This window comes from Cupressus sempervirens, chromosome 9 (assembly GCF_028749045.1).
Source record: "Cupressus sempervirens isolate cs-2001-9-10 chromosome 9, ASM2874904v1, whole genome shotgun sequence".
In the NCBI taxonomy this organism is placed as follows: domain Eukaryota; kingdom Viridiplantae; phylum Streptophyta; class Pinopsida; order Cupressales; family Cupressaceae; genus Cupressus; species Cupressus sempervirens.
In genome coordinates this window covers 529098393-529110450 of record NC_143126.1, presented here as the reverse complement: position 1 = coordinate 529110450, position 12058 = coordinate 529098393, and the positions used below count along the sequence as shown (strand labels likewise).

The following is a 12058-nucleotide window of genomic DNA, read 5'->3' as shown; positions in this document are numbered from 1 at the left end:
GACATCTTCCATGAAGGGACATGTCTACTCTTGGTTTATTCCTCATACAAATACAAAGCGATCGCTGCCATTTGAAAAACACATACCAAAACATGACACATACCAAAACATGGCAGTGCTATTACATTTGCAGAGATTCTCAGAAAAACAAGAGTTATAATAGAAGACACCCAACATCAGTAAAAGGCAATAACGGCTACTTAAAATAATTTAAAATACACAAAATATTTCATCAAAGATAGTGGTCCAGTGGCGCAATGAAACTAAGCTACAAAAGCACCAAACTCCTCTTTATGTTTCGTACAAATATGAAAACTAAACATAAAAACAGATCAGGGCCAACTAAGCAACATCAAGCAATAAGCTTGCTAACGAAACATTAATAGGCTAGCCTTCCACACATCTAAAGTGGACAAGTGGATGTTACCAGGCACTGCCAAGGGAGAACATATTGTGGCACTACATATCCATTAATCTACCAATCAAATCAGAGGCTCTGGCGGGATAGAGGAAACGGAAACAAAAAATGGTGGCACCCAAGGCAAATGAAAGCTTGGCCTAAGATTAAGACATCCATATATCTTGTATAATTGTATAATTGTATTAGATTTGTAAAATGATTGCATCTGACAATCTGCAACAAAAAAGTTGGGTTTGTTAAAGTAGATCTTTCAATTTGCCAGAACAAAACTCTGAAACTAGATCTGACCTGCTCGTGTGCTAAAGCAATCTAGTAGAGTTTGGCACAAATTCTTTACTGCTCCACCCTGATTCATTCCTCAATTGCCCAAACAACTCTTGGTATATTTTGCAAATAAATGCCATGAGGCATAGTGTTCTAGGGATGAAAGTGAACATAAAAGCCATGCCACTAAATACCACAACCCCTCAACCATCAACAACAGTGAGATTTGATACTGAGTAAAAGTTGGAAACTCTGAGGTATGTAAATATTTATTTAGATACACTGTTTCGATATGCAATAGATATAATCATCTCATACAATCTTATCACCATAAATTCATTTGAGTACATCTCAATATGCAAGAAACAGGGCCAACAAATTAAATACTTTGGGTCTTAACTAAAAAGAAGACCAGGAGCTACTACGAATTGAGATGTTCTTACCCTGACATCAAACCTTTGCAAGTGAATGGGAAAAGGAAGCAAAAGAGCACAATAACTTATAATGCAAACTCAAAATTCCGGGTAGCCAGGTTGGGTCAACCACCATGCATGAATAGAAATTCACAAGGAACGATGATAAAAACACTGCAAGTGTCCCTCAAGTAAGCAAACCTAACCAGCATCTTCAAGCTTCAAGTCAAGATATGCATCAGATACACTTTCCCCCACTATAGATAAAACTCCTAAGGACCTTTACTCACCTGTCAGAGAAAATCTTTCTATCTTTGACTCCTATTAAATATCTCAACACTAAGACAAAAAACCCTACTTCTATCACACTCAACAATTGCCAAAGAACTCCTCCCAACTCCATAAATTTCCTTTAGTTCTTAGGTCCCTCGTATAAAGCACTGAAAATAAGGGAGAAAATGCTTTGCACATGCAATGAATAATTACCTCCCTCTTACTCAAAAGCTTGATCAGCCATCCAGGCCTTATGAGGTGGTAAAAGCTCCAACATATTCCTTGATCTAGCTGAGGGTGATCCTTCTCTAATCAGAAATACCATCCTCCATACAATAGAATGGATCATTAAGCAAATAAGCAAATACATTGGCCAAAAACATCTAAAATGCCCTTTACTTGACAACTGTTCACTTGATGAACTGACAGTGGTAGCAAGAAAAGTGCACTGTGCACTTGGTCAAAAACACAGCAACAGATCAAGACAATAGAGAAACTTATCATTAAAAACCAGCCATAACTATAAAAGAACAAGTGAGAACCTTACCAGATGATACACGCATCCCCAGCTGAGTGATCTGTAGCAGCCAACATTTTGGCTGAAAATGATCAGCCAATATACAGGTTTCAAGCAAAGCAGACATCACCTAAGTGCCATCCCCATGACACTATGGATGAAGGGATGAATCCCACAGAGGCTTTTAAGGATTTCCAAGAGGAACTAAGTAACATCCTCTTTAGAGGTGAAAGGTCACAAGCTTCTATGCTACAAAGAAAGAGCAAATTCCCAGACTGCACAGTGGCATCCAATGTGAGTCGGGACATTATATTGTGGTGTGATTTAAGCAGCTTTAATTTATATGAACAGGAAAGATAGACCTTGTATTAGGGTTTTTTAATGCAGCTTTAGAACATGTACATATATCAATATGTACTGCTCACATCTGTTAGACTGTCTTTCTGATCAATCTTTTAACTGAATTATTTAGCCATTGCCAGTACCTTCACTCCACAAATTTGTATTGCAGTCTACACAATACTCAGTACCAGCACGACTGCATCTTTTTTGTTGTATCCAAAATGGTAAACTTTATGCCATGCACAAGGGTAGTCAATAGGTTATCCACTCATCCAAGCATGTAGGAAGCAATTTGGAGTTGCTATTTTTGGCAATCACTACCAAAGCTTCTTGTTTGCTAGGTACTTATCTCCATTTTAATACATCAGAGAGTGATGTCTGGACTAAGGTTGTTAGTCGAACCTTGCATCAATCATTCAAAGAATATGTATATTGTGGTTAATTTCTCTCTCTACATGGCTTAGCATATTTCAGCCATTTTCATTGCACATATAGATGGCTAATTGAGTTGAAATTTGAGTTGAAATTTTACGCCAGAAATGAAGATAAACAAAAAACTAATAATAAATGAGCAATAAGACATCGAGATACATCATAGGACACAATGGTTATCCTAAGAAAACCCTCCAACTTGAGGGAGAAAAACCCAGCCACAAATATATCAATTATATATTAATAAAAGAGCACAAGACAGATTTACAATATGCCCAAAACTAGGCCAAAAACTGAACAATGATCATCATCCCCATGATCTGCAGACAATAAATAAAATACCCCTTTGATACTATCACTCCGAAAGAAATATCAATCTACCACAATTCCTTCTTGAAGAATATAAAATATTGCCTTGCCACTTTTTGTCTTGCCATTGCAAAGTGAAGACCCTTCATTGTCTTGACTTCTCAATGTCTTGTCCCTTCAAATTGAGGACCATTCGATGTCTTTAATCTATATATTTCAAATTTAGGAAAGAAAGATAGCTACTGATGCTATAACATCACAATTTGCATGTCTAGTTCAGACACTTTCGTGTGCTTGAGCTTCTCCTAGTAGCACTCATCTTTCTCATTGTAAATCATTGGCTCACTGATGTGGACTGTACAGACAAGCTTATTCTTTCTTGTAATTTTGTCAAAGTGTAGGGTTCAACTAGACATGGATAGCAGCTTCTTGATCCAAATCAATCATTAGAAAGAAAAGATCTGATTCTTCTCACTTTACAGCAAGCAAATAATCAACATCAAAGAATAGATCCTAAGATCCTTACTGTTACAGAAAAGGGTATGTGCCTAAGAACTCGGCTAAAATAAACTTTTGCTCCAATTTTTTTAACCTTTTACATCCATGCAAATTTTATTCCTGTAACCACACATCTGCACGATATCAGAATTTGTGCAGATAATAAGTACAATTTCCATGAACATTCAAAAAGAAGCTTTTGTATAGACATTTTCTGTTTTCAAAAAACCTAATTAAAGCCAAGAAAAAGAAGTTTCAGAATTCCAGCCCTCTAGTGAAGCCATGACTTGATTCACAATACAATAGAAGGATACAATGGATGTTAAAGTTACCCATACTGGACACAATGACGAGCACACAGGAAGGTGACTGACTTCCCACTATTGTAACCTTCAAGGCATCCCCTTGAATTTGATTGCTCGTCTTAATTACTTGCAGCTTGCTTTGAAAACTGCCCTGTTTGTTGCATGGAGCTTCACTAGTATGACGGAGAATATTACAAATCATGTCACTGTAGACATGAACGAGCTAAAGAATGAGATGGCTATGTTCAAAGAGCAAAGATGAAATGAATAATGTCAATCAATCTTATTAGATTTCCACAATCCATTAGAAATATAATTTTTGCTTCTGGATTTGATTGTGTGTGTTTTTTAGCATCAACGTTTCGGATCACACTCTGTGATCCATCATTAGGATGAGAGAATGTAAGAATGGAATCAATAATATAGACTGTCCTGGCAATGCAGAGGTAGTAAAGATCAAAAGCAACGCAATGATGGTTAGAGAAGCCTAACAGACAGACAGCAACATTTGCTAATCACGCAACATCTCAACTACAACAGGTTGATGAAATGTCTCAAAGAAAAGATTTCTTGCACTCGATCTAATTTTTTAGTTTTGAGTTTTTAAGATTTCTAGACTCCAGAGTTTCTAGATTTTCAAAATCTATATAAATTTGCATTTTCTGTTTATTAAATAGTAAAAAATCCAATTACTCAAAAAAATCATAAGCTATGACAGAATTATATTAATACAAAGAGTCCTGTACACCAGCAGCACGCAACCATATCAGCCATTAGCCCTTTGCCAAAATAACTAGACAGGTGATAAGGAAAACCCCATTACCAAATGATTATCTAAAACACCATGTTCACGTGGCTGTCGCCCTGGCTGAACAAACAGTTGATCTTCATAAACATGCAGTTCTGCAGCCTTAACAATCTCTGGTCCAGACATGGTAGTAAAATGAACACTCTTACTGCAACACAAAAATATCAAGCGTTTGGCACAAGATTGAATGATTGAATTACAATTTCAGAAACTCGTCAACCTACATATTAATCAACAGCTAGAAATAATGCCTAATACCACAACATATTAGTAACTAACAATATAAGGAAAATATTTCAATGATGAAACTTTTACTAAAGGAGACAGTATAGGGCTTGTACATTTTGCGAGGCCCAACATCCTCAATGAAAGGTCGCTTGCTAAAGTTAATTGAAGTCGTCATGTTTCCTTCTAAGTTATCTCTGATCGCCATTTGGAAGATTTTAAAACTCAGTAAATATCTACCCGTTCAATTAATATACCCAATCAATAGCTCCCTGTTATAAGAAACAATAAAAATAATTAAAAGAAGAAATCCTGCACAGAGCAAAAACTACAAATAAACATTAGCATAATCCATACTCAGTAACAGGTATAATAAAGCCTTGGCCCTTTATAAGCATAGGTTACTTTAGAAGTGACTAATGATTATCAGCATTTACATTGAAAACAATAATAAGCCTACAAAACCAGAGCAGATATCAAATTGAAGTGAAAATCAAAAAATCTCATGGTTAGAGCAGAAAGAGCGCACACATTTAATTTTTCAACATAAATATTCAATTTACATGGAAAGTAAAACATATTTACAGGCTATAGAACACTCTTAACATAGGAGTGTGAGCTACTCTTAATTAGCTGATAGGCTTTCAATGCGGAGAAACCATCCATCGGAGAAGTGTCTCACGCCAGTCAGTTTTCCACTGCTCTTTGCCGGAAGTAGTTGTACTGTCCCACTCACTTGTTGCTGTGTATTCTTCATGCGGTTACACTTCAAATTCATGTCATCTTTCTAAAACATCATTTAGGGAATTGCCTGTCATTTCAAAAAATTGTTTGTCTCATACACTTCCCTGAATGAAGACACAAGAAAATGACAGAAGCATTTTTGGATTTTCTTATGCAGGGAAGAGAGGTCTAAAAGATGAGTTTAGATCTGCTAGTTTAATTGTTTCTGATGCCTCTCATTGGTTTTCACAAAGAATAGACGCCTACTCTTACACATGGGCACTCCTTATGAACACTAATGAGTTTACAAGTATAAGCACAAAATTCAAGTAATCTGACTGTTGGTTAGTTAAAACATGTCGATGGGACTCTGGCTCGCCACTGTTTAATTACAAGAGAAGAAATGAAATGAAATGAAAGGGTTTCAGGATTTTAATGTTGTCTACAAAACCACTGGTCTGAGGGACCAAAAGGCCAGTTAAGCAGTCTGCTGTAATTTCTCCAGGTTCTTCCTTTCATTTTGGATCTGCATTAGGAAGCTAGCTGTCTTGTGTAATCTTGTCTCCTCGAAAAGTTCCTTCCTGCTTCTCACCTGCAAACTGTCCTTATACTGGCTACAAAGATCTCCGTATGCAGCACTGTCTTTGACAAAGTGTCATTCTGTTTCCACCACTCTCTTGTTGTAAAAAGTACAGATTATTCCTCACATCCTTCTTTAGAAACCTTCCATCTACCAATTTCATATCGCAAATGATGAGAGCTGGTCCTTAGCTGACCAATTTAAATTTTGGTCCTTCCTTTAAATGAGGAACCTAAAGATTCGTTATCCCCATGTTCTCATATGTGATTGAATTCTTTGACATAATAAGCTTTTTTACTACCTATCTGATTTGTCCATGTGGCAATCCTAAATTTCTCTAACACCCATTTCTCTATCTCTGTATTGATATTAGGACAGTTCTGATGATTAATGTTTCATTTGCCTAACCACTTACTATTTTGTATCCTTCACATTATTTTCTACGTGTTCCTCATCAGCCACCAAATTAGACCAACAATGCTTATCCATGTTTCCCATTTTCCTTTAAATAACTTAGCAAACCTATAATTGCTAAATGGCATGGGTCTAGTGTGAAAAAGAGTGCTCGAATGACTGCAAATGAGTGTGCGGCGCAATGGAATTTGAAATTGAATTTGAATTAGCGTAAGCCACAAAGAATCTTCATGTAACCATGGAAGTATTGTTTTGTAATTTACAATGAGATATCGCAGTTAACTACAACCCCGGCTGCTGCTTTGCCCTCGCAACCCTGGTGTTTTTTTTTGAAAGATCATGATTTAATTTCTCCATTTTGCCGACAGAATGCAAATAATGGCCTGATTAAGAACAGCGAGGGCGTTGGGTGCTAAATCTCCTTATAAAACGACAACTACTAATGGGAGCCTATTGTTATGTCGTACACTGGCCCAATAATGTATGCAAAAGATCTTATACAAGAGTTTGGGCTGGAGAAAGACAGAGGTGTGCCTGATAATGTGCACATTTGAAGGCTATAAGAAGCATACAAAATTTAGCAGGAGAGTAACTTAAGTCGTAAAAATTTTATTTTTTTTTAAAAAAACCACAAATCAATAAAAATAGAAAAAAAACACAAATCAATAAAAGCCATGCACAACCTGCTCCAAGGCTGCCTGCGTGTGACCACTGCAAATACCCAGGGCAACATGAACTTCACAGAACACCAAAAACTGCCGAGCCAACAGGATGAAACCAGTCTTTCGATAACTATCACTTCGGCTAGAAGACGTTAAAATTTTATACGTTCTGAATGAGGTGCGTTTAATTGAAAATCTGTAAGCTTCTCCAGTTTAGTGCCTTCCTCAGTGAATAGAACTTAGCTGAAACATGGTGTTGCGAAGCAAGTAAACTTCGCAGTTTCTATATCAGACAATTATTTTAAAATCATATATGACTGAACCATGTTATATTACATCAGCTTACTAATAAAACATAATACTTACACAATTATCATTTTCAAATTATCTTTTTATCTTTATATTTATTTTTTAAGAGAACTTTCAGTAGTCCATGTTTTATATGGTGGATAACTAATATTTCTGTCTTGAAAATTGAGCAAAATTCAAATAATCTCCTCTATCTTTATGGTGTAAACATAATTTTCTTATTAAACTGAAATTTATAATTTTAATTGATTTTTTTCTATTGGCTTTGCCTATTTTTTAGTCTTTTTATTTTCCCCTCGAAAACTTAGCACCAAATTAAGTTGGATGTTGGCAACATGGCATGCCTCTTCAAGCTCCATAGTGGGACCAGGCAGCAGACACAATACCGGACAGGCTCAGATTCCAAACAGGCTCATTTCCAAGGGAAAAATGATGGCTGGGCCCAGCCCACAGCAAGATAGGGGTAGGCTTTTAAGCCAGGGGTTTCCAGGTGCACTTTCCGACTTTTTTTTTTTGTTTTATATATTTTCTCTTGTTAGTTTTGTTTCGTCCTTCTTTCCTTTGATCAATGGAAAAATAAATTTTGGATACACAAACAATGGGAAAACAAACGGTGGATATGCAAGCATTGGGAAAACAAACCATATCATTGGTAAAAAAGGTCAAGAAATTCTGGTGCACTTTGAAACTAACCATTTAGGTCAAGTCAAAATGGCATCACTTGGCAAGACAGGGAAATATATTTGGGTCAACGTTAAACAGTTCAAGGGCATTTTAAAACGTAGACTTGCTCGCTTGAAAGGGTCACATGAAAAGCATAAACACAGGCAGAGATTGCATAAACCAGAGAAGAAACAAAAAGATGTTGTCAAAATGTACCCCCCTCCACACTTAGATGGTGACAGTCATTTGCGTGGTAGCAGCAACTTTGTTGATTCTGTCACTCACAGCCCTACCTCCACACCTCTCGCTTGGTGCCCAGATCTTTATGTGCAAGAACTATTGAGGGCCAAGAGGAGGTTGGAACTCGTAGAGGCTAAGGAACAAGAAAGTTATCGTAATATGCAGGTGTTAATTGTAGCAAATAAAACTCTTGCAAATAATAACAACATTTTAAAAGCTCAAATCTCAACGCTGCAAGAAACACTTTTAGCAGGGAAGCTTGAATGGCAGAACATGAAGGATGAATGGAAAAATCTGAATGCTACATTGGAAACAAACAAGGTCACAACAAATATCGAGTCATCTCATTATAAGGAGAGATCGATTTTTCACACTAATTCGTTGGGAAAGGCAGGGGTTGAAGAGGAGAGGAGAAGTTTTTCAAAAGTCACCAAAACTTGGGACAAAAACAGCAAACACCTTGATATGGCAAGAGAAGAGGCAAAGATTCGTGTGAACACACAAGACGAAGAGGTCAAGGAAAGGCAGCATAGGGCATCCAATATAATTATCAAAGAGATAACAGATTATGGGGAAGGCGAACACACCCTCGACTTAATGAGGGATTTCCAACAAGATGTGTTGTTGTGGCAAGGACAAATTTGTCAAGCTTGGAGGGTTGGCAAACCACAAGCTGGGAGAAATAGGCCAATCAAGGTAGTCATGCCCAGTATTAGTGACAAACAAAATTTACTTAACAAAAAACAGCTCTTGAGGGGTTCTTGCTTTGTTATAGAGGAGGATTTAACCATGAGACAGCAAGTAGAAAGAAGAATGGAAATGGAAAAAATTAGAATAGCTAGAAATGAAGGCAAAAGAGCTTGGATGTTCAAGGGAAAAGCAATTATTGCTCATTTTGGCTACCGCTCCAATGAAGGGCAGCAAGAAGGCAACAAAGGTGTGACAACAAACACATTAGCATGCAGCAATACAACAAGATCAGCAATCACGCTTAGCGATAATAACTCAACTTTGAGTCTTTCACATCAAAACAAATAGCAATCAAATTTAACCCAGGCGTCCTTAAGTTTAGTTTGTTGGAATTGCAGAGGTTATCCATGGAGATGTGGGCCTAGGTTAGGACCTATTGCGAAAGGCAAAGACATTATTTGTCTCATAGAGACACATGAGCATGAGGGATGCAAGACCCCATTGTTTGAAGGCTACTGGAAGATGGCAGTGTGGAATGAGTTAGTGGGAAATGGTAAAGGTTATGGAGGTATAATGGTTCTAGTAAAAGAAAGGGAAGGTCGTGCCATTCAGTTGGAAAAGACTGATTCTAATAAACAATTTATATGGCTCAAAATTGTGGAAAATAACACTCTTATCAGGATTGTAGCCTGTTACTTTGCTCCACAAGTATCTAAAACTTATAAAAAGTGTGGCTTAGATCACAATGACCCCTATGCTGCGTTAAAGAAAGATGTTGCTATTTTTTCGCAGCATGGGGATGTTCTTCTTGTTGGAGATCTCAATGCTAGGACAGCAAATTGGCAAGCAAGTATTTTCAGCTCCAAAGTAAATGATAACCCTATTTGGCTCATAGAAGAAAGAAATCATCAATGGGAAAGAATATCCGAAGATGCTAAAGGTTGCAATCATTTTGGGGAAGAATTGATCACTCTATGTGGCACATTTGATCTCATAATTTGTAATGGTTTGGCTAGATGGGCTAAGTTAGGCACTTTCACTTGCAACACATACAACGGGGCAAGTGTGGTAGATTATGTAATTTGTTCGCAGAATTTGTATGAAAATATTGAAGAAGTTGCAATTGGAGAACACATTTGGGATCTCAAATCAGATCATAGACCGTTGTACGTAAATTTGTATTGGGCAAAGGATAGGCGGATTGGAGCAAAAACCCAAGGCCCTCAATACCCCCCTTCTCAGGGTAGAATTTTGTTAACTTCAGAAAACAGTAATACTTTCAGAACTACTCTTGAGGAACTTTGTATGGGACACCCTATGTATAAACATGGTGTTAACAGTTATGATTTATCAAATCTGATTCATGAGGCTCTTTCAAAATGCAAGAGAGCAAAAAATAGAAAATCTGAAACTAATTGTTTTCCAGCCAATGCTTGGTTTGATAAGGAATGCAAGAGGGCTAGAAGAAACCTAAGGGAGTCAAATAAAACTAACCTTGACATTAAGGCCTACAAAAAGATCTTAACGAAGAAAAAAACTGATTTTATGTTCACAAGGAGAGAGGAGTTAATTTTCTTGGGCAGAAATAACCCCAAACGTTTTTGGAAAGAACTCCAACCAAGGAGAAAAAAAACTAAAAATAATAATATTACTACCACCCAATGGTTTGAATATGCTAAGAAACTTTATGAACAAGAGGGTGGAGTGGGACAGCCACCTTTGGTCAATGATGATACAAATCTTTTCACTGTGCAAGAGATAGAGGCAGGGATTAAGAAGTTAGGTGGAGGTAAAGCAAAAGACCTTGTTGCGCTCCAAGCAGAATATCTGAAGTGGGGTATGAAAACTCTTGCACCGCACATCACTGAAATTTTCAACAAAATTTGCCAAGAAGGGTTTTCGAAAGATTGGACAATCAGCCTTGCAATACCACTTTTTAAGAGTGGTGATGTTAACAATCCCTCCAACTATAGGACTATAATGATCAATCCCCTCTTTGCTAAACTTTTTGGCAGAATGATAGAAACTAGGATCAGCAAATGGGTAGAAGAAAACCATAAACGTGCTAAAGGGCAAGCTGGTTTTAGGCCAAAGTACTCAACAGTGGATCACTATGTCACTTTGAGACACATTATTGAAAAAGAATGGGAGAAAAAGGAAGAGGTATTTTGTTGCTTTGTCGACTTTAAAAAGGCTTTTGACACCGTCCCGAGAGAGAAGCTTTGGTTTAGGATGGAAGAATTGGGGATTCCTATGCATCTTAGAGCTGCTGTTCATAGGATGTACGAAGAGGTGAAAGTTAAAATCAGAACTTCAGATGGCATTTCAGAATGTTTTAGGAGCGATATCGGGGTCAAATAGGGCTGCCCTTTATCTCCTACTTTGTTTGGTTTATATATTGACAAATTGGAAGAGTGGTTAAACATGCAAAAGGGTGAAGGCATTCAGCTAGGTGAATTTGTTATAAAGTTGCTCCTATATGCGGACGATCTCATTTTAATTGCCAAATCTGCCTATGGTTTGCAAGATCATCTATCTTCTCTTGAGCGGTTTTGCGGAATGGCGGGGATGCAGGTCAATATCAGCAAGACTAAGGTTATGATTTTCTCTAATAATAAAAAAATAACACCAACATGAATTTTATTACAATGGAAGTGTTCTTGAAGAAGTTGCGGATTATAAATACCTTGGCATCGATTTCAACAAAAAACTAAGCTGGTCTAGCTGCAGGTATAAAAGGATATTAGGTGGGTGGAAGGCTTTTTATGCTCTTCAGAATAGGTGTCGTGAAGCAGAGTTGTGGGATTGGAAAACTATTCAAACCTTGTTCGATCTTCTTGTGCTGCCAGTTGTTCTTTACGGGTGTGAATTATGGGCCAGCAACACTACTATAGCACAATGGAAACAAATCGAAGGAATCCAAAAGCGCTTGATCACAAGCAAGTTTAAAATCAAAAGCACTGTTCCATA

At 37.2% G+C, this 12058-nt stretch overlaps 1 protein-coding gene across 3 annotated transcripts in view; it reads right to left on the bottom strand.

Annotated features, from left to right (window-relative positions):
- NRPC1 (nuclear RNA polymerase C1) overlaps positions 1-7558 on the bottom strand; it is a 309786-nt gene extending 302228 nt beyond the window's left edge. For all 3 annotated transcript variants that reach the window (XM_089800899.1, XM_089800897.1, XM_089800898.1), the window contains exons 1-3: positions 7208-7558; positions 4924-5079; positions 4598-4730 (exon numbers count right to left, since the gene is read on the bottom strand). In XM_089800899.1, the coding sequence (XP_089657025.1) occupies positions 4598-4730; positions 4924-5015 (225 nt within the window). In that variant the 5' untranslated portion in view covers positions 5016-5079; positions 7208-7558. The remainder of the gene's footprint in view (positions 1-4597; positions 4731-4923; positions 5080-7207) is intronic.
- Between the last annotated feature and the right edge of the window lie 4500 nt (positions 7559-12058).